General features: G+C 37.3%; 1 protein-coding gene across 1 annotated transcript; it reads right to left on the minus strand.

The window, feature by feature from the left end:
- Positions 1-224: 224 nt before the first annotated feature.
- LOC132107561 (guanylate cyclase soluble subunit beta-2-like) lies at positions 225-22663 on the minus strand. Its single transcript, XM_059513675.1, has 16 exons — positions 22350-22663; positions 21620-21693; positions 21399-21493; positions 21128-21288; positions 20709-20808; positions 18594-18736; positions 18354-18441; positions 18017-18120; positions 17553-17769; positions 14179-14499; positions 10673-10821; positions 10451-10597; positions 10158-10312; positions 9807-10018; positions 502-621; positions 225-373 (listed from the first exon to the last, which is right to left on the minus strand). Exons 1-16 carry the CDS (start codon positions 22350-22352, stop codon positions 225-227), a joined length of 2238 nt encoding a protein of 745 aa, XP_059369658.1. The 5' UTR covers positions 22353-22663.
- Positions 22664-24194: the final 1531 nt, after the last annotated feature.

Below are 24194 nucleotides of genomic sequence, written 5' to 3' on the forward strand. Positions count from 1 at the left end.
GGTAAAACAAAGCCACTTATTAGTGAAATTAATAAAGAGAAAATAGTCACACCTAAAGGCTAAAAACAGAAATATTTATCTCATAGACTATTTGAGGTGTAGAAAACACTTCAATAATAATTTAATATATGACCATGAACTTGTCTCTGACATACATTTTCCATATTTGTGTCATTATATTAGACTCTGTAGAGTATTGGATACATCTGGGCTCCAGAAACGGGTCAGAATAACAAGCAGAACCTAGTGTGAACATGTTTGCTGCGTTTATCAGCTGAAGGTTTCTTATTCTCTGTCTTGTTGTGTGTGTTGTCCTTCATGGGCTCGTCCTCACTGTAAAGACTCCCGTAACTCTCCGAATCTCGTGGCTGACCTATTAGTGAATAAAGTAGTCAAAGTGAATAAGCAATGTCAGTGCACCCTTTTGTTATCAATAAAACTTACTTTTTTTAAAACAGTTGTATTAAATTGTGTTATTTCTACTGTACTGCATGGTGATACCTGTTATAGTGCTATGCTGAGGTTCAGTAAATCGTGTGGGAGGTTTGCTCTCTGTTGGACTATCTCCATATTTCATTGGTACCATTGGAAAATTGTCTCCTTTCTGCAGTCTCTGGGTAGCTTTGAGGGAGAGATAGACGAGGAAGAAAACAGAGGACAATTACAAATAGAAAATCATAACATAATTTATGTTTTATGTACGCAATTTTTTATTATTGTTTATTCATAAAAGTAATTTCTTCTGGAATGGTGCGAGATTTGGTGCGAGATTTGCGTCAATCTAAAAATGTTTACAGAAAGCATATACAGAACATACTGTATCCACTGTAAAATACAAAACAGGTCATACAAATGTGCCACTTGTTTTTATCAACAAATGGTCCATGAAGGTCCCCTTTAAAAATAAAAAGTTGCGTCAACTTAAAAAAATAAGGCAACTTATCGCAAGCACTTGGTTGAGTAAACTTAACAAACGGGGACTAAAGTCCACCCAACTTAAAATAATAACTTAATATCACAAGTTGTCACAACATAAATAGTCATGTTAACCTCAAAAATATCAGAACAAAATATTTTTGTTTACTGAACACAAGCCTATTATCTACACTTATTCATTTAGCTGACGCTTTTATCCAAAGTGACTTACAATTGCTATATATGTGTCAGAGGTCACACGTCTCTGGAGCAACTAGATTGGTGTCTCACAGTGGATTCAAACCCAGTTCTCTCACACCAAAGGCCTGTGTCTTATCCTCTGCACCAACACCACCATCTATAAGCACAAACATTTTTTTATATTATTCAAATAGTCTAAATAAACAAAAGACCATAACACGGGTCAAATAACTATTTTTATTATTGAAAGTTTGTGTCCAAAGAACAAGGACATACCAAGTCTTGTATATTAACTTCTTTACTCAATGCATTTTACACTGAACTCAACACATGGTACATAATGCATGTTAAATAAATCCAGTGTTAATTATACCTTAATACGTTAGCAGTCTTGTGGCATGAAGTCACATGTATTTAACATTTTTGTTTGTTTTTAAAGGAACTTTTAAATGAAAATTACTATATTGCGTATTTTAACATCAACCCAATCCACTGGGCAAAGTTACATCCACTGGACGTCTTTTTATGTCTTTGCAGATGTTGAAAAGATGTCCACTGAGGAGACATAATGTTTTTATGATGTCTTTTTTTATGTTTTTTATGTCTTCTGTACGTCCGAAATAGACGTTCACAGATCCTCCTTACAAGGTTCTGTGACTTTATTTCTGTCAGACATCTAGAGAAGCTCTTATTGAGAGTTAACAGAGGTTTAAATGTTGATACTTGATTCATCTGAAGTCACCATTGTGGTGGAAAGTGTTTGGTTTAGTTGGGATCTTGGTCCAGTTGCTTCTTGTGTTAGCTTGTCTCTTGCTGCTGAAACGATGTATTTTAAAGCACTGTTTTTATCAGCTTTTTGTTGGTGTTGGCTTGTCTCTTGCCGCTGTAACTTGTGTGTTATAAAATCCTGTTATTGTGGCAAAGAAAATTGAGATCAAGCGTACACTACACATCTTGCTTTTAATGGTCACAAATTATAGTAATATAAAATGTATTGTTGCAACTATGGATTTATTTTTATGGACAGAAACCTTGTAGATAAAATAACGTACTTACTTTTAGAAAACCGATCATGTCGCTACAAACAGACATCAAGATTTTGGATATGCATCACATCAATGGTGACAATCAGAACAAAAAAGGCTGTAAAATAAGGATGAGTTTGTGCTATGGAGCTCTTTTGTTTGTCACCGTTGTTGTGATGCATATGCTAAATCTAGAAGTCTGTGTGTGTGAGTACTTGATCCTTTTACTCAAATTATTTCAAATGCATTCATTTTGACCATCTTCAAGATAAGTATTTTGCTCTTGGTGCCTGTTAAAAATATCAAACAAAACTTATTTTCTAATCTCAAATACTTAATATGTGATGAATTTCTCAACACCAACAAAGAGCTGATAACACCTGAGCTCTCTTAAATGTTGTCTTTCTTCTCCACAAAAACAGTGTTTTACATACACCGTTACAGCAGCAAGAGACAAGCTAAGATAAGAAGGAACTGGACCAAATGAATCAAGTATCAACATTTAAACCTCTGTTAATTCTCAATAAGAGCTTCTCTAGATGTCTGACAGAAATAAAGTCACAGAAAACCTTGTAAGGAGGATCTGTGAACGTCTATATCGGACGTACACAAGACATAAAAAACATTTTAAACGTCTGCAAAGACATAAAAAGACGTCCAGTGGATGTAACTTTGCCCAGTGGATTGCGTTGATGTTAAAATACGCAATATAGTAATTTTCATGTAATAGTTCCTTTAAAAACAAACAAAAATGTTAAATACATGTGACTTCATGCCACAAGACTGCTAACGTATTAAGGTATAATTAACACTGGATTTATTTAACATGCATTATGTACCATGTGTTGAGTTCAGTGTAAAATGCATTGAGTAAAGAAGTTAATATACAAGACTTGGTATGTCCTTGTGCTTTGGACACAAAACTTTTAATAATAAAAAAAGTTATTTGACCCGAGTTATGGTCTTTTATTTATTTAGACTTGTTGAATAATGTAAAAAATTGTTTATGCTTGTAGATGGTGGTGTTGGCGCAGAGGATAAGACACATGCCTTTGGTGTGAGAGAACTGGGTTTGAATCCACTGTGAGACACCAATCTAGTTGCTCCAGAGGCGTGCGACCTCTGACACGTATATAGCAATTGTAAGTTGCTTTGGATAAAAGTGTCAGCTAAATGAATAAGTGTAGATAATAGGCCTTGTAAACAAAACATTTTTTGTTCTGATATTTTTGAGGTTAACATGACTATTTATGTTGTGACAAGTTGTGATATTAAGTTATTATTTTAAGTTGGGTGGACTTTAGTCCCCGTTTGTTAAGTTTACTCAAAAAAGTGCTTGCGATAAGTTGCCTTATTTTTTTAAGGTGACGCAACTTTTTTTTTTACAGTGTAGGTACTTGACAGAAAAAGTGGGTTAAACTAAATATTATAAGTGCTGTTTTATGTTTATTTTATATTAAAGGGACAATTTGCCCAAAATTTTAAATGAAAATATATTTTGAACAATGCAGGGATCCAAACAGTTGCAGATGCCCATTGACATCCAATGTATTTTTTATTATTATTTTTTCATGCTATGGAAGTCAGTGGGGGCCAGCAAATGTTTGTTTACCAACATATTTTCCAAATATCTTATTTTTTGTTCAGCAGACAAAATAAATTGAAATAGGTTTGGAACAAGTTAAGGGTGAGTTGATTTTTGGATGAACTATCGCTTTAACTTTGCAACCCTGATACCAAATCTTGAATGCAGGTTACCCTGATGTACAGTGATGTGATTCAAACTTATTACTGTTTATACTGTTATAAATAATGATATACAGTGGTGGCCAAAATTATTAAAGCACTTGGCATATTTAAGAGGTTCCAGTTGGTTTTGTTGTATTGGCCATTACAACACCCATAAAACAAACTATTCCTGGAACTACCTTTGATGAAAGGAATCTGCTGGAACATTGAAAGTGATGGGCTGGCCCCCACAAAGTCTGGACCTCAACCCCATCGAGCACATTTGTGGCAAAAATAAACTGGAAAGATCTATTGTACTTTGAAAGAAAAGCCTTTGGCCTTAGTTGCAGGAGGCATGGGATAACATTAGTGTTGAAGGAAATACACGGACCCTATGCCAGAGAGATGTGCTGCAGTGTTGTAAAACAGTGGACATTCCATATATTAAAGTTAAATGTGTATAAACAGTACAACTCACTTCATCTGATATTTGTTGTGCTCAGAGCAACCATCTGTATGTTTCATGAACATTATGAAATGGAACCATGTTTTGGAGGCAAAAAGGATCAATGTTTTCAGATCTGTCATGTGTTCCAATACATAAAATCATCAGATATATTTAATACAATATAAAATAGTTTATCCAATATATAAAGTCCTCCCACTAAATTATGGGATTTCTGTCCTCATTAAAGCCCAAAGTATATTTTGTTTTTGTTAATCTTGTGTATGCATTAAACACAAACTTCATTTGATAGCATGCACAATGATTGACACATGCATTCAAGAAAGTTTTCTTATTTTTCCAGTGTCTGCGCTATTTTTCTCCAGTAGTTATGACTGATAAAATTAACTTTGTACTCTTTCAAACTAAAGTTGTGGCAATCTCATAAACCTCTCACACAAGCATTTGTCAATGCAGCGGTCTGTTGTTGCTGCAGTCTCTGCTATTTTGTTGCATTCCCTCTCTTTAGTTTCATTAGTAGTTTTACTGTGATAAAACAGCTTGAACCAGTGCTGCCACCTTGTAGAACAACTGATTAGTGCAAAAATAAGTCAGTGTGCATGTGTGACCTGTGCATACAAAGAATGCGTAGTTACAAAAATCAGGTGGTGCACGTACAATATGCACACAATAGTCTTGTGACAAATTCTGTGTGCACCCTCGCACAAAAACGAAAGTATACTTTGGGCTTAAAAGGTTAGATAGTGTAACATATTTTTCTAACAAAAATGCACTGATTCGCTACAGGAGCCTTTCTTCACCCCCCGGAGCCGTGTTAGCAACTTTTTTTAATGGATGGACACTTTTTTTTCTTTTTATTTCACTTTTGGTCTGAAGTAATGCAACACCTGCTGACTGCAATAATAGAGATTGAAAGATCAAAGACAATTTTTAATATAACTCTTACTAGATTCGTCTGAAAAAAGAAAGTCAAATACACCTAGGATGCCTCTGGGGTGAGTAAAACACAGCCTTATTTTTGGATGAACTAACACTTTAACCCTTATGCGTTGTTGGGGACCTTTTTGTCCACAGTGGGGATAAAGTTGAGTCTTATTTTGGCCACAGCTTTCTCTGTGGAATGATTTTTGGTGACAAATCTTATTTTGACACATATTTTGGGAAAATGCTTTGAAATTTAAAAAAAAAACTCAACGGTACACTGTGGGCAAAATCACTACCCTTTCGTTATGTTCTTGGATGAAAAAATCCACTAAATTAAACTGCTGTAAAAATGTATCAGATATATATCTTTCCCCCATTTTTTTTTTTTTTTTGCATAAATCTATTAATCAACCTCAGTCCTGATCAAAATTACCAAATGTAAAAAAAATCCAAGATTTTAACTCTTGAATAACCAATTTCATAAATTATGTCAATGATTGGGGGGGGGGGGGTCAATAAGTCATTCACACAACATGACTTATTTGGATATTTTGGAATGGATATTTTTTTTTCCTTTTATCACAGTCTTTGACATGTCAAAGATTAGTAACAACATTGGCTTTGATGCATTTTTGTGCAGCATTAGATTAAAAAAAATTTCTCCCTCATTTATTGTTCGTGGCTGTTTTTGCCCCATTGACCCATTATTACGACATTTTTTGATTGCAAAGCCATGACACCATATATAAATATAAAAAAATATTAATTTGTTATTTTTACAGTTGATCACCAGGTGGGACCATTAACCTTTTAGATAGGCCTCTGCAAAAAAGGCTTAGTTTCTGGCTTTTATATGGCTTTTATACTCAGGTGCAACTTATAGTCCGAAAAATACGGTAATTAATCATTATCGGCCAGTGTGGTCCAACCTAGCTATCGGCAAAATCCATTATTGGTCGACCTCTAATATTTAGTTAAATGTGGCTATCTGATGTTGTAGGAATAGCAACTGCTTCTCAATCACTTTGATTTTACCAGAAATTAATGTGAAATGCTTATTATAAACACTTATGTAAGGGTAATGGTTACAACTTTTACTACAACGTAATCCCTTGCCTTAATCACTTTGTTAAAAATCATTTAATGTTTTTTTAGAAACCTTTACTGCACCGAATTACACAGGTAGGCTACTGCACAACAAAAATAACCCCATAATACCATACACCATTCAAGTTTGTTTTCAAAAGTATTTTCCTAGTAATAATACGAATCTGATTCAGCGCATAACTGCATCAATTTAATAACTAAAAAAGAATGCAATTAATATTGTCATCTTCAGCTTGTTAATGAAGGTGTTTGCAAGGCACCCTTAAAAACTTTTACAATGTTCTGTAAAATACCAAATCCATGAAGTGAGCCAACATTTAGATGCGATAACTGCAATGAGAGTCTGCTAAATTTAGATGAATTTCAGGCCTTGGAAAAAAATTATAGATTTCTCAAAATGTCTGTTACGTTGCAAAGAAGAAAGTCATCAAGTTTTGAAATAACATGAGAGTGAGAGTATTGTGACATAAGTAGTATTTTTAGGTAAACTACTCCTTAAACGCCCCCCCCCCCCCCCCCCCCGCTGCCAGATACAGACACATCCACTGACCTCCACTTCTCCAGCAAACATATACAGTGAAGGCCGAATGATCAGAGAACTAGTGTTTTCAGCAGAAAAACATGGGTTTCAAGTCAGTCATTTCTATCTTTCGCTGTCATTGGTCAGTAGGAAATATCAGATTACATTTCCAAACATTAATTTACCAATTAATTGTAATAATTGTGAAAATACTAGTTTTCTAATAAATGTAAATGGGAATAAGAACTTGAAATGCAGCTAACCAGGGCTGCATTTCCCAAAAGCATTGTTTGTGAGCTAAATTTTAACATTGTTTGTAACTATGCCTATTTTAGTTTAATTGTTCAATGTAATCTATTTAGTGGTAGAAACGTAGTTTGTGTACCATGCTACACTGTGTACCATATTAGGGGCCTTCCCCTTCAAATATAACGTTTAACATACCATTAAATATTAAAGTTTGTTAACGTGTTAACAGTATATTGAATAATATAAACGAATGTTGTTTGACTGGAATTATAGATGTGCAACACTAACCATATATTTTAGCGTGTTTAGTCTTTCTGGAGATTGTCTGATATGCATTAACTTAAGAGATCTAAAAAGAAGAATCCATTTTTTTTTTTTTTTTGACCGATACTGACTGTGTATCTATGTTCATGATTTACATACTGTATAATTCTGTTACATGGGGGGAAAACTATATAATGCCCAATAATTGCCAAATGCTGTCCTGTTGGAAATTCTTAATGTCGTCCTGGAGGAGGATGATGCTGCATTATTAAATCTGTCTTTGGTTTGTTCCAAATTCAGAAGTCTGGTGTAAACAGACTCATTTCGAAAGAGGGCACAATTATGCTGGCTTGACAGTGTGTATTTTCTTTTACATATTTGATTAGAGGTTTAAAATGGTGCCATTCCATTCAATTTTTCAGTTGCCATGTCTGAATGTTTATCTTTGTAATAATGCTGTTTTTATGCTCCTCATCTCAATATACAGGTGTAACACAATGGAGAACAAGTCTGAGCCATGCCAGGAATTCTTCAAAATGTACACACTGCAGCCCTGCTGACAATGCCATGAGGTTTACAAGAACTGCTTACCAGGTGTGCAAATTATGCCAGAAAATGTGATCAATTCTAGGCACATGACAAAATGCAATGGGAATAATCATTAACATGGCTGTGCATGCATGCCTGCTGTTAATAAAGCAATTTAGGTATTAATGTCACCATTTTCTTATGAATAATAAAATGCAGCCGCTAGAGTTCTTACTAGAATCAGGAAGTATGACCAGATTTGCCAGGTTCTGTCAACACTGCACTGGCTACCTATTCAACATTGTATAGATATTAAAATCTTAAATTATATTAATCTTTCTTTTTCCGAGGTCACCGTAGCCACCAGATCCAGTCTGTGTCCAGATCAGAGGGTCACTGCAGTCACCCGGATCCAGTACGTATCCAGACTAGATGGTGGATCAGCACCTAGAAAGGACCTCTACTGCCCTGAAAGACAGCGGAGACCTTGTCTCAGAGGACCACCAGGACAATACCACAGGAAACAGATGATTCTTCTGCACAATCTGACTTTGCTGCAGCCTGGAAATGAACTACTGGTTTCGTCTGGTCAGAGGAGAACTGGCCCCCCAACTGAGCCTGGTTTCTCCCAAGGTTTTTTCTCCATTCTGTCCCCGATGGAGTTTCGGTTCCTTGCCGCTGTCGCCTCTGGCTTGCTTAGTTGGGGTCACTTCATTTACAGCGATATCGTTGACTTGATTGCACAGATACTATTTAAACTGAACTGAGCTGGTTTATGTCATCACTGAATTCAATGATAAACTGCCTTTAACTAAAAACTGAGTGTTTACTAATGTCCTTCTGAATTATTGACACACTATTTTCCTATTTAATACTGTAAAGTTGTTTTGACCCAATCCGTATTATTAAAAGCACTATATAAATAAAGGAGGCTTGACTTGACTATGTTGGAAAAGGAAAAGGAGGAGAGATGCACACCCATCCTGGGTTTTGCAGTGATTGGTGCAGATGCTGGAGGAGTAACTGTGTATAACTCATCAGTTCCATTCTGAGAGTCTTGGAAATACCTCAGGATTGTTGTTAGTGATTCTGCTTGATATTTTTGTCTGCTTGCTTACTGGATATATTTTATACTGTACAAAGACTTCTCTTTTCGGTCATTTGTGTATATAGCCTATATAATAAATATACAACATACATGTAGTAAGTGCCTCATAAATAAATATATATAAATGTGTTTGTGCATATCTTTCATTATTTCACACCAACAATGATACATGCATGCATTCATGCATAAACATTCAGCTGGAAATTAACGTTTAGCAAAATTATCTTTTTTTTTTATATATTTGATCAACCTTTTCAATCAAATAATATACAATATGGACCTTTATACTTATTTAAATAAGTATTAAAAATAAATAATAAAAATTTATATATTTATTTGTCTTACTACCGCCGGCGGCCTCCCCGAATTTTTTAAAAATTAAAAAAAAAAAAACAGTTTTTAGCGACAGCTGCCGTCCGGTTTTATTGGCAGCCACTTCCTGCTGACAGCTGCCCATTTTTCGCCGAACCCCCTCTCGTTTTCCCCCAAATCAGTGACATCATTTATGAACTTGGCCATTAAAGAGTTAAAATCTTGGATTTTTTTTTAAACATATGGTAGTTTTGGTCAGGATTAAGGTTGATTAATAGATTTATGCAAAAAAAAAATTATCTGATACATTTTTACAGCAGTTTAATTGAGTGGATGTTTTTATCCCCAACATAACGAAAGGGCAGTGAATTTGAACAATGCACAAGGGTTAAGAATGTATAGTGGGACAACAATACGTATATTGTCGCTTAACAAATAATAAAGAGACATTCAACAGACCTTTTAATGCTGGTCTATAGTGAAGTAGCTGTGAAGCTTGTGTAGAATGATTCATCATCCTGTCTGAGTCAGCGTTGGGTGCCAAAAGCCCCATGATCTCACTCTCTGTGACTTTAAGGTTCCTCTGCAGGAAGTAGGTGCGCATTCTTCCTTTACCTTTTACCTCTATCTCTCCACGCTCCTCCATCTGATAGCCTTTATTTCTTAGAGCACTGGTAAGAAGAAATCGGTAAAAGAGATTTAAGTCAACTATCAATATATGTTAATGTTTATATATACTGCATCTTTACAGGTCCAAACAGAGATTATTTGTAGTAACTAAGACAGAGGACATATTTTTGTGCTTCTCACTGATAAACACAGGGACTGAGGTGGATTTTGTCAGGCAATCCATGACTCTCCATTCGGGAGGCTGTATTAACTGTGTCTCCAAACAAACAGTACCGAGGCATCTTCTCACCAACCACCCCTGCCAAGACTGGTCCACTGTGCAAACCCACTCGAATCTGGGACACAAAACTCTTTTCTAAATCCCTAAAACAGCTCGGGATGTAATGTCAATTACAGGAAAGCAGGTACAGTTTGAGGTTACAGGCTGAATGATCTCAAGGCTGAAGTATTAATCAAAGATAGCCCTCAATCACCTGAATAGGGTCACCAGTCACAGGGTTAGTGACCTCTTTTGCAGCTATGATCATGCCCAGGGCAAAGTTGGCCACACGCTCAGTGTGACTTGACATTGGGATGGGCACGCCACCGACAACCATGTAAGCATCTCCAATTGTTTCAACCTGCAGAACACATATTGCTACACAATAAAAATCAAGAGTCTTACCTTTAAGAAGAATCCGCCAACTAATGCTCACCTTGTAAATATTGTGTACAGTGGTAAGACGGTCAAACTTCAGATAGATGGAATTGAGCATGGAAACAATCTGGATCGGTTCACACTCAGAGCAGATGGTGGTGAAGGTCACCACATCGCTGAAGAGAACAGTGCATTCTTCAAACTCACCTAAAAGAAAACCAATGTAACATTAAAAAGTGATCCTTGGTTTGGAAAAATTAATGAAGTAATATGAGTTATTCTTCCAAGATCTGACTATCTTTGGGTCTATTTGATTAATGAAAAGTAATAAACAGTTTATTGTGACTTTATGAATTATGTGGGACTTTTAATTACAAAAAAGACCAATGTAAACTGGGTCTCTTATTATGAAATGTATGCCTTTCTGTTCCAACTGCTCATTCACAACAATAAAGAAATAAAAATCCCATCCACAGGTGTCTAATGGACTAGGTCCTTTCCCGATCAGAAGTCCTAACCCTAGGTGTGTTTAGCAAGGGAAGGAGGTAATGTCACACTTCTGTGTTTCTAGTGGTCTTATGTTTACAAAGCATTCTTGATGGTAGTAGATATTCTGTTCTGCGATATCTTTATTTCACTTCTTATGTTAAATGTGTTTCCGTGGATCATGAAAGATACCCTCCCAGACAACATCACAGAATGTTTGATAGAAATTTGAGTTAATCAGCTATCACCAGTCTTTACAACAATTTTTACCCTCTTCCTCAACGGATGTGTTGTTCCCACATGTTTTAAATAATCCATCATTATTCCTGTCCCCAATACCCCTGTCCTTTCTATTTGGACTATGTTGTCATGTAGCACTTACTTTTAAAGTGAAGCACTTTGAAAAACTGAATAGAGCCAAATCTGCTCCTCCCTTCCCAGCTGCCTGGACCCATTACAGTTTACATATTGATCCAACAGGTCCACAGGTGACACTATTAACCACACCCTACACGTTTCCCTTTCCTAGCTTGATCAGAGGAAAAAGAACTACATGCAGATGCTGTTTGTAGATTACATCTCTGGTTACAACACCATTATCTTGTCATAAATTCGCAAAAAGCTTCAGAACCTTGGACTGAACCCTCCTTCCTGACTAGATGCCCCCAGGTGCTTCAATTCCTTGACACCAGCAACTGCGCAACCAAACGCAGCTCCAACAAATCATGGAAAAAGTTATTTTTGCCAACATCACAGTGGCCTCAACACTAATAATGACAAGAAGGCTTACTTAAAGGAAGTGGAAATCCTAACAATTTCTTCCTGAATGCCACCAAGACTAAAGAGATTATTTTCAATTAGGGAGATAAGCAGGTGAGGAACTACAGTTCCTGATGACCAGTGTGGCTGCTATTAAGAAGGTGACCAGCTTCAAATACATTGGAGTCCATCTCACCGAAGATCTCTGCTGGACAACACAAAAATTGCTTGGTGGAGAGGGCACACCTCTACCACTTATGACACCAGGTTCAAGGTCTCCCACAGAAGGCTAAGGGCTTTCTATACTGGGGCTGTGAAGAGTCCTCTCACATAGCAAATTGCTGCTTGGTTTGAAGGTACCATGGCCCAAAACACATGTTTGGATGATTGGATTCTAATGCAGTTCATAGTTAAGGGAAGAAGAAGGTGGGAACAGGCAGACATTTGTCAAAATTCATGTACCCCTCACAGCCTACCTTCATAAACAAACAAAACCACAACTAAAGTGTCCCAGGCCTTTCATCCTTCACTATCGTCAAGTTCTTTTTTTCTCCTGGAGCTCCTCCGTGGGACATTTGGATGACACCTGAACTGCAAGTAGACCTAATCTGCAGTTACTCTCTCTAAACAGCACTTTGACATAAGCAACTTCAGTACACACCATAAGTTCATAGTGCCTTTGTAGAAGGGGTTTCTGATGTCTGCATTACAGAGCACAGCAGTAGAGTAGTGTTATACCATGTTTTAGAAACAGTTTGAAGTCATCCTGAGGCATTTTGTCCAGCATGGACTGAATTACTCCAAGCAAATGCATAAAGAAAAACAAATCCTAAGCCAAAGAGGGTCGGGTCCGAATCTATTTACTTCGGGTCCCGGGTCTGTTCAACATTGTGTGTAATACCCGTGCGATCGGAGTCATCGGACTCGGAGAACACCCGGCCGTGATCAGACACTGACACTGCTTGTGTTTTTGGTAACTTGCAACTTGTAAAATCTCTCTCTCTCTCTCTCTCAAGCGCGTGCTCATGAGTCTATGACAACTAGTGAGGGACATAATGACTTCAACCGCCAAACCGCACTTTACATTTTCTCCCATTTTTATAATAATATAAATGAACCGTTTAATCTTAAAGTTTTAGTGGTCAAATCAGAGAGAAAGAGCACAGAGATGATAGCAAATAAATAACGTCAGCGAGCGATCGTTATTATAGTTCAAAAGGGCAAACAGTCGAAGTTATTATGAGAGTTAACTCGAGTCAGAATGGACATGTGCACAGTTGCATTTGTCATCCTTCACAGTGACATCAAGTGGACTTTTGAAGCTGAACTATTGAGTGGATTAAGCTTGGACTTGGAATAATGAGAAGAATTACATGGATAACTTTCTTGTTGGATTATTGTAATGCATCACAGGCAGTCAGGTACAAGGAAGAGAGACTATGGCTCCTTAAATTAGGAAAGACAAAAAGTTATATTTTTCACAACAGGTTTATTGACTTGTAATAGCAATTTAAGGTGGAATATGTGACATTCGGATCTGTGTCCCAGCGGGTTCGGGTCCAGCTTTCAAATAATAGATGGGTCCGGGTCAGGTCTGGGTAGCCATTTATCGGATCTACACGTGTCTGGGTAATGCTTTTGAAATAATAGACTTTGCTTAGCATTTGTAATTTTTATGTAATTTTTATGTTCATTCTTTGTAGAATAATTAATTCTGTGCAACCTGAGAGGTGTTTGTGTAATAATATGTGAATCAAATGAGGACCTAATTCCTTACAGCTGAAGCCCTTGGTATACCTCATTTTCTGCATTCCACTCCATCTGTGTCTGTGCAACTTTCAGAGTATACTCAACCATGGTTGACTAGTTTGACATGTGCACAGTACCTAGTGAACTCTTCAAAACAGTCCAAACCTTGTTTATGAATTGTTCTAAGCACATCATCCACACAGACACAAAAAAATCAGAGTGTAGTGAATGTGAACAGCTGAAGTATCCTTTAGTCCTAAGAATTTAAAAGGAACGACTGCCTAGCTTTACACCAGGATTTCTCAACTCTAGCTCTCAAGGTCCAATTTCCTTTAAAGTTTAGCTCCTAACTTGATCAATCTCACCTACCTGCAACTTTCTAGTGATCATGAAGACCTTGATTAGTTTGTTCAGGTGTGTATGATTATGGTTGGAGCTAAACTGTGAGGGAAAGTGGACCTTGAGGGCCAGAGTTGAGCTTTACACTATAAGGCACACTTGTTGTCTCACAGAAACCATATGTTTTGCATTGTCTGCTCTCCTAACCATCCATCTTTCTATTTGATTCACCTGCCTCCACTCTCTTGCCCTCTTTCAGCTGGTTGGCCACATGTTTGGGCAGCATGGCATACAATAGATTATCCGTCTTATCCTTTTCCTCCTCAAGGTGTTTTGAGAGCTGATGAAGCTCTTCCTTTTTTCGTTCTAGCTGGTTGGAGAGCTCCATCTCTGCCAGTCGCTGCTGGTTGAGCAGGATTAGGTCACGTGTAGCGTCATGTGGAGCAATATCAGAGAGGTGCATGCAGTGCTCCTCCAGCTCCTGCAAGCTGCGAAGTAATGGTGATGCTAGGTACAGCATGGAACGCAATGGGGGCATCCATAACATTTGTCCTGGGAGAAGGAAGTATGAAAAAGCTTATTTGATATTCCCTAAAGGTACAAAAATATGTGAGGTGGACACAATGAGAATTTATTCCCATTTAGTCAGTGTGGAATCAATTCTCAATTAAGAAAATGCTTGACAGTTGTATTTAAGTTCTAATTCTGTGATAGCTTAAGAATTTCTGCCTCTCTTTAAGATTCCTTGCCACAGCAACCACAATTAACAAGTCAATCAGCAATAGCCCTCCATTTCTGTCATGCTACGGTGGAATGAAACACACAAGGAAGATGATGATCAATGCAAACAGTCTTTAATAATCCACAACAGGGCAAACACATGACGGACAGGCAGGATACACACGAAGGAACGTAGTAGACTGGACCGCAAACAGTGAACTGAACACAACTTAAATAGGGGTGCTAATGAGGGAAATTAATGACAAAAACCTGAATCAAATGATAATAATCAGAAATGAGGGAAAACTATATCACACAGAGCACATGGGGAAGGAACCACAACAAAACAGGTCCTTGAAGTGTGACAGATCACCCCCCTCCTGGAAGGAATGACCTCGCACCACAGGAAAAACAAAAGGGAGGAATGGAGGGCGATTTAGGAGGAGGACAAAGCAGTGGATGTGGGATGGTGATGGGATGGCAAAGGGCTGGCAGGAATGGCAGGTATGCACATACTAGATGAGGACGACAACAAACAGAATCCAGGGTGGAGATGGAGGGAAGAGCCATGGTAGAAGGAAGGGCTGATGACTCTGGGGGCCAACCATAGTCAGCAGAGCAGGTGGTGGTGGAGCCTGAGGTGGAGACGGGGAGGATCCAGGGATCCGGAAGGGCGTGGTGGAGCCAGAACGACAGAGTGCCAAGGTAGAGCTGGAGGGAAGGAGGAGCCTGACAGAGCTGGAGGGACGAGGTGTAGTCAGAGAAGTGGAGTACAGAGGCAGCAGAGTTGACTAGTCGGAGGGACACAATGCTGATGGAGACCTCTCAGACCCGCGGTGATCCCACTGCACATATGGCGGGCTGAGAGTGAGCAAAAGGGCTGCCAGGAGACAGTGGTGGCGATGGTAAGGACTGATTTAGAGGAGGTGGGAGGGGAAGGCTGGGTGGGACTTCAGGATATTCAGGGGGCTCGGGAACGGTGTGCGCTGCCAACACATACCAAAAGGCCACTCCCAACACCGGGAGCACCAGTGACAGGGGAACAACCTCTGTGGTCATTGTCCCATAAGCAGATAGACAGTTCGGTGCAGACAGATAATTCAGGGCAGACAGATAGTTCAGACAAAGGCGAGATAAGAGAGGGCATGTCTGGAAATAAATCCAAATTACAGTCCACTGAACTTGGCTCACCCTCAGCCATGGTGCAGTGGGTGGAGCTTCCTTCCATGCTCTCACTGTCCTAAGCACTCTCCCGCGGGACAAGATCTGTAGCCGGATATCGCACCTGGTCTGACAGCGCAGGCTTTGGTTCCGCGATCCTCAGCTCTGTCGCTCCACTTGTCTATGGCTTGTCAGCCACGGCAGGCTCTGGCTCTCCATCAGCAGTGGGCTCAGGCTCTTGCTCCACACTGCAGGGTGATGGTTGGCTGGGCTCTGGGTCTAGTCGTGTTCTGGACCGGGGTAGGATGCTCTCCAGACACCGAAACTTGGCCTCCCTCCACTTCAGTCCAGTGGTATCTGGGAGGTAATTCACCCCTAATCCGTAACAGGGACTTTATGGTCTCGTCCTCAAATGGGGATGTGAAGGCAAGATGGGCAAATCTCAGGGGCAAACGATACCAGCGACTGAGATTTTTCAAAACTAAACTAAAACAGGGTATTGTTGCGCACATTCACTTCTAGGTCTGGTCTTTTGTCATGCTACGGTGGAATGAAACACACGAGGAAGATGATGATCAATGCAAACAGTCTTTAAAAATCCACAATAGGGCAAACACAGGATGGGCAGGCAGGATGCACACGTAGGGACGTAGTAGACTGGACCCCAAACAATGAACTAATCACAACTTAAATAGGGATGCTAATCAGGGAAATAGACGATAAACATCTGAACCAAATGACAATAATCAGACATGAGGGAAAACTAGGTCACACAGACCATATGGGGAAAGAAACACAACAAAACAGGTCCTTGAGGTTTGACAATTAAGCTTAACAACATGCTAGTCTGACATTGACAAGGAAGTTCTTTTTTTATTTTATATAGTTAATATAGTTACATAATATAGTTAAGCAATACAGATTTCAATAAAATGAAGATTAACTATATAAAATGACTTATTTTAGAAATATTCTCAATTCTGACTGTTTTTTATCTATTTTGCTAATAAAAATCTTTCCAAACAAGGAAGAAGTTGCATCTCACAACAACACACAGTTTTTAGAACAAATCATTTAATGACTGTTTCATAAATACAGTGGTCATTTCCTTCATTTATAAATGAATCAGCTGGTTTGAATGAATCATTCAAAACAATGATTCTATAATTTACTCATTCTGGTATGAAACTCATTTACTTATAAGACTTGACGCCATACTGGACGTTTTAGTTTCATAATTTCATAGTTCTTTTCAAAACTGCTATATTTAAAACGTTCATCTCATTATTTATGCAATTGTAAATTCAGTGTAAATGCATTTTGATCAATGGTAAGATGGATGAATAAATGCAAATGGGTGAATGAATGTAAAAAAATAATCTAAATGTAGTTAATATTTTTTCAAAGTGTATAATATATAAATCTATATATAAATCTTAGTGAAACACATGAAGAAGGAGTAGGAGTAAAGAATCTTTTAAACAACATTAAACATTCAAAATTAATATCAATCCAGTACAAAGAACAGTATAAAACTGAAGCCTTTTAAAGAAAGAGAAACAAAAAAAAGTGAACAAGATGATTAACAAATACAGGTGGAAACTAATGAATGATAATTAACTAATGAAGAGAACAGGAAATGAACCAAAACAAAGACAGACGGGAACAAACAGAAACTAACATGTGACGCATACATTAAGTCATCACCTTTCTAGAATTCTCACCTCTCAGTTCTAGCATGGGTCTCTCTCTCCAAGCCATAGGCATTCTGTCTATTTGTGTCCGCAAAACAAAATGGCTATTAATGAACTTGCGGATGCTGCAGATGTTGAAAGTCACCTGTGGATGCTGGATGTTGAAATATTGATCCAGCTGGCTGCACCTGCTCTGTAACCCTGGCACGATTCTCTGAATAGTCACCCCTGCCTGTCTGACCTGGAGCTGAATAGATGCATTGAGTAAAAGAATAAAAGAGCAATGATATAACAATGTTCCAACTATTCAGCACTCAGGACGCAGACATTTTTTAATACAATGCTTTCAAACTATGTGAAAGCAGAGGGGTTAGTCCACACTCATATTATCAACACCTCTGTCACTGATCAGCTGGCAATGTCCCATATTTAAATATGCAATAAATGTAATGACTTCAGATTTTAAAGAAACAATGTCCTCAATCAGCCCTTACTTCTTCATCAAACACAATGTGGAAAGGAAAGGCATTGCAAAATGTCTTCAGATCGATGCACAGGTTATCTGGATACACAGGCTCAAATGCCCTTAAAGTTTTACCTAAGGTTCAACAAATAAAAAAAAATGAATCCCAAATACATACAAAATTTCAATCTACATTTACTTATATATTTGTTACAAAGAAAATATTGAATATTGCTGATAACGAGTCAGACCACATCAGAAAACAGTTCCTTAATTAAAAAATAATTTAGCATTACTGACTGCTCAGTTAAGAGCTATCTTTAACTGTGGAATTCAAATAATAAATAAAAATTGTAAACCATCTTTACCCTTTTGTGGATTCTCCAAGTTTCTGACTGTGTCATTTTTTTCTACATGATTTAGAGATTTCGTCTGCAGGGACCTTTCAGGAAAGTCCTGGAAAGACAACAAAGGTGTATTTTTCTATGAATAACTAATTCTCAACAGTACTGTACATACTGTAGAAGGTTGTAAATAACTGTGAAATCATTGAAGCATGAGGATACAAATACTTAAATATATACTTTAAAAGTATTGTCCGTGCATACTTTGTCTAAGAACGCTGGGCTTTGGGTGATGAGGAAAACAATATGCTCTTTTTTTCCCATCCTCTCAACTTCCTCGATCTGGTTCACAATTTCCATCTTTATCTTGCTGTTAAAAAAGTCTTTGGCTACAGCTCTGATGATACCTACAGCATGAGAAATCAGTCATCCAGGAAATCAAATTACTTCCTGATTATTTATTATATACAGTGGTGGCCAAAATTATTAGAACACTGGTATTATCACCAGCTAAAAATTATTTTAAGTCCGTTATGTCTATCTTTTCTATCTGATCTGATCTGATCATCATCCAGTCTGTCTGGAATGACATGAGCAAACTGAGACAGACTCAACCCAGAAGATCTGTGGAGAACAATGTCTTCAAGATGCTTCAGGAAACCTACCTGCAATGCCACAGGTTTTAGGATCTTGTGTAAAAAAAGCTGTAAAATGAGAACTGCTGTCAAAAATGATGTCATAAATAGATTTCCTTTATCAATTAACTTATATTAACTAGCTTAAGATAGAAATAACTGACTTAAAACCATTTTTAATCAGTGGTGAAAATACTAGTGCTCTAATAATTTTGGCCACCACTGTATACAGTATATGGTTTAATAGATAGAATATAGATAACATATCAAATGTTGAAAGTGAGACATTTTGAAATGTCATGCCAAATATTGGCTCATTTTGGATTTCATGAGAGCTACACATTCCAAAAAAGTTGGGACAGGTAGCAATAAGAGGCCAGAAAAGTTAAATGTACATATAAGGAACAGCTGGAGGACCAATTTGCAACTTATTAGGTCATTTGGCAACATGATTGGGTATAAAAAGAGCCTCTCAGAAGTCAAGATGGGCAGAGGATCACCAATTCCCCCAATGCTGCGGCGAAAAATAGTGGAGCAATATCAGAAAGGAGTTTCTCAGAAAAAAATTGAAAAGAGTTATCATCATCTACAATAAATAATATCATCCAAAGATTCAGAGAATCTGGAACAATCTCTGTGTATAAGGGTCAAGGCTGGAAAACCATACTGGATGCCCATGACCTTCGGGCTCTTAGACAGCACTGCATCACATACAGGAATGCTGCTGTAATGGAAAATCACAACATGGGCTCAGGAATACTTCCAGAAAACATTGTCGGTGAACACAATCCACCGTGCCATTGACCGCTGCCGGCTAAAACTCACTATAGGTCAAAAAAGAAGCCATATCTAAACATTCAGAAGCTGGCGTTTTCTCTGGGCCAAGGCTCATTTAAAATGGACTGTGGCAAAGTGGAAAACTGTTGTGTGGTCAGACGAATCAAAATGTGAAGTTCTTTTTGGAAAACTTGGATGCCATGTCATCCGGACTAAAGAGGACAAGGACAACCCAAGTTGTTATCAGCGCCCAGTTCAGAAGCCTGCATCTCTGATGGTATGGTGTTGCATGAGTGCATGTGGCATGGGCAGCTTACACATCTGGAAAAGGACCATCAATGCTGAAAGGAATATCCAAGTCCTAGAACAACATATGCTCCCATCCAGATGTCGTCTCTTTCAGGGAAGACCTTGCATTTTCCAACATGACAATGCCAGACCACATACTGCATCAATTACAACATCATGGCTGTGTAGAAGAAGGATCCGGGTCTGAAATGACCAGCCTGCAGTCCAGATCTTTCACCCATAAAAAAACATTTGGCACATCATAAAGAGGAAGATGCGACAAAAACCTAAGACAGTTAAGCAACTAGAAGCCTGTATTAGACAAAAATGGGACAACATTCCTATTCATAAACTTGAGAAACTCGTCTCCTCAGTCCCCAGACGTTTGCAGACTGTTATAAAAAGAAGAGTGGATGCCACACAGTGGTAAACATGGCCTTGTCCCAACTTTTTTGAGATGTGTTGATGACATGAAATTTAAAATCAACTTATTCTTCCCTTAAAATGATACATTTTCTCAGTTTAAACAGTTGATATGTCATCTATGTTGTATTCTGAATAAAATATTGAAATTTGAAACTTCCACATCATTGCATTCTGTTTTTATTCACAATTTGTACAGTGTCCCAACTTTTATGGAATCTGGTTTGTAGATTGATAAATATCAGTAATTGTTTACCAGGGACGATATGACAAAGACCTCGTCGGTCTGAGTAGTAGTGTAACAGCAAAGTGCCATCATTGTTTTTTTCTACACGGAATGATGGTGCATTCATTTCCTGAAGTAAAATAAAGGCAACAGAGATTTACTATAGACATTTTGCACATACAATGGATCACTCTAGATTGTTTGTAGCTCTTCTCACGAGATAATAAACACAAGAATAAATATTTATAAGAAATTCTGAATGCATGACTCTGAATGAATGAATCACAAATTCAGGAAAAGTATTATTGAGTAAGGAAAAAAAAGGTCTTTTTTGGCACATCAAAAGTGGCTATTCATTCTGGATTGACAAATAAATTATGAAGCAGTGCCTTTGATCGAAATTCTGTTCAAGGTGTTTATGAGAATACTTAATGTCCTGCTCACTCGACCTTGTAGGAAAGAGAGAGAAAGCCGTGCAGCGCGTCCAGATTCTCCATAAACTCAAACAGATTTCCTCCAAGAGTGCGCAGCATATGATCATATCCAGCCCTTTTGCAGAACTCAAAAAAATATTCGCCAAACTGCCCCAGCACCACACTTTGCTCAAGGTCTTTGGATAAACAAAGAAAATTGTACATCAATTAACAACCAATGCACTTTTAATAAATACTGGCCGCTCTACAAATCAAACCAAGTCTTAAAGAAGTGAAAGTGCTTTACCGAGCATCCTGCAGGCCTCGGTCACTAACTGCATGGTGATGTTATCTGCGTACACTTCATAAGTCATGAAAGTGTCTTGAACCCTTGCTGAGTCCCTGTGAAAATCCCATCAAATCAGTCTTTCTCTCTGGATGATTTTATAAGGCATTTCACAGACAATAAACAATCTCTTGAAAAATCTGTGTAAAATTATCAAATAATTCAGTGTTATGGACACTCACCTGAGTTTGTCCCACGTCTCTTCTCCAAATCTGTCGATCACTAGAGACTTCAGACATGTGTTGATGAATCCATACTGGACATTAGAGGTAAACGCATTTAGACATTTGATTTGTCAGTGGCCAATACTGAAAATTCAATTAACATTTGCAATAATATTTTATAAGACCCATGCTAGTTGTCAGAAGGGCAATGTTTCAGTTTTGGAGTCAAAAGGTTTCGTTTTTTGAAGTGGATTTGTGTGTTGGTTTCAAACATTTAATTCAAAAAATGTTGTCTTCCATAACTCATATTCAGTTCATATTCAGGCAATGGTAAACAACAATGAATATTTTTCACTTTTTTTTAATTATTAGTATTTTTTTATACAGTTGAGTGCATAAGTTTGCATAGATATTGCACAAAAAAACTAACAAAAACAAAAAACAAAAAAAAAAAACACTTGGATCATGAAAAGTGCATTTTGCTTGTTCTTTACAATCCTGACTATGCTTTTTCGCAAAAATAATAACTGAATTGACAAAAAAACAAAACAGAAAACAGAAAATCCTCCAGGTGCTGCACATTTTATTTCAGGTGTTTTCTCCATATTAAATTATCCCACGCATTGTATATTATTAGGAAGTGTAAGATATGCACCAAGCTGTATAGCTACACACCAATAAAAAATGCAATAAAGCTAAATAAAGAGCATACAGAACATGTAGATAAATAAAAATGCCATTTCCTCACCATTTCTCTGTCAGGGTTGTTTTCCTTGGGTACATGAAAGGTCAATTAGTGTCTCTTTTTACAGTCCATGGATTAACCATTCACCTCCATGACCACCGTGCTCAACTGAATAAAGAAACACAATACAACGCTCTATCCAACAATAAACGAGAATTCCATCAAAGAGAGTCGCACGCGTGCACGACCGTGAGACGTCCTCTGCAGCGCGAGCCGCGTGAATGAGAGCGCGCAGTAGATTTTTACATTTCCGATCAGCTTTTGCTCATTAAAAATGTGCCTTGGAGGTTTTAATCTCGGTAAGAGATCGCAAACTGCACCAATCAGCAATCAAATCAAGTGACAGGCCTAACGCGTTAAGAAATGATTCTGACAATTATCAATTGTCTTATATTCAACTTAACTTATTTAAATAAATGGACGCATAGCTACAAAGAGACAAAAAATGTCTAAATTTGCGTTTTAATTTGAGCTCTTTTAATTATTAAATAAATTCATTTGATTCGTTTGCATTAATAGTCATATATGTTTTGTGTAATTGCTGAAAGGTGAGCAGTGCACGGTCCATGCTGAAGTGTGCGGTCCTACCTGTGACTAGAGCCAGTGGAGGATGGAGGTTTATTACAAAAACAGCAGCACTGGAAAGAGAAATATATATGAGAATATGGTAAATGCATTCCTGAATAAGAAATTTTATTTAAATATATACAGATGGGTGTAAAGACCCTACAAATCAAAAAGTATGTAGCTATAAGATTTGTCCCTAAATTTTGATAAAAGTTGAGCAAGAACCTGAGTGCAAAAACAGCACCACTGTAACAGTATAGCTACAATGCACAAACTAAATCTGGCAAAGTGGTGATATCTTCATCGTTATTAGTCAATAGTGAATTCTATGCAATAAATCATGAATAATAATAGTAATAATTATTATTATTTTTTTTTTAAGTTCACTTCCAGCCCTTCACTTATCAGTGGATGATACAAATTAGTTTCTAAAGGACATAGAACAAGTAACATAAGAATAATTAATAATGGAATAATTAAATGGAAAAATTAAACATCTCATGTGTGTGTGTGTGTGTGTGTGTGTGTGTGTGTGTGTGTGTGTGTGTCCAAGATGGATTATCCAGGTTTGCTTCTGTATCTTTATATGTTAATGTTTTGTCAAACCAAAAAAAAAAAAAAAAAAAAATTATGGGGCTTTGAAATTATGAACTTTAATGATACTAATAAAATATGTAGCCTATTCATCAAAAATTACAATAAATGCATTTACAACGTTAAAAAGTTTAAATAAATGTTTTTTTTTTTTTTTTTTTACTTTTTATAGTATTTGTGGTGTGTGTGTATGTGTGTGTGTGTGTGTGTGTGTGTGTTTCTATTTATTAAATGTTGCCATAGTGACAATAATTGGAACGTCTGAACAGTAGTGCATGTATAAATGATCTTAGACAAAGAATTAACACTTTTAATTCACTATATATTACTTAATGTTACATTTCACTAGCCTATTATACTTAACGTTAGCTAGGTGTTTTTATTTAGTTCTTGGTCTTCTAGTGGAGTGTATGTGGCTGTGTGTGTATGTGCTCCAGTCACAGACCAAAGGATGAGCTTCTTTATTCCCTGCTTTTCGAGGGATGTTCACAGAGTTTAAGATGTGGTAGAATGTAAGAGAGACTTGTAAGTTTTTTATTTTTTATTTTCTTTGTTTTTGTTAAGAGGAAATTATTATATTTTAATTTTTAATCATATTTTCTTTATTTTTTTTATTTTTTGTCTGTATTGGGCCATGGGTCTACCTTCAAACCTTAATTGCTTTATTTTCTCACTTAAAAATAAAAT

The sequence above is a fragment of the Carassius carassius genome, chromosome 28, assembly GCF_963082965.1.
Source record: "Carassius carassius chromosome 28, fCarCar2.1, whole genome shotgun sequence".
Classification (NCBI taxonomy): Eukaryota; Metazoa; Chordata; class Actinopteri; order Cypriniformes; family Cyprinidae; genus Carassius; species Carassius carassius.

Coding starts and splice junctions, on each gene's coding strand:
- LOC132107561 (XM_059513675.1), bottom strand. Junction 10,313..10,450: donor TGACTGGTGACCCTATTCAG/GTGATTGAGGGC, acceptor TTTGTGTCCCAG/ATTCGAGTGGGTTTGCACAG. Junction 10,019..10,157: donor CTCAGTCCCTGTGTTTATCA/GTGAGAAGCACA, acceptor TCTTCTTACCAG/TGCTCTAAGAAATAAAGGCT.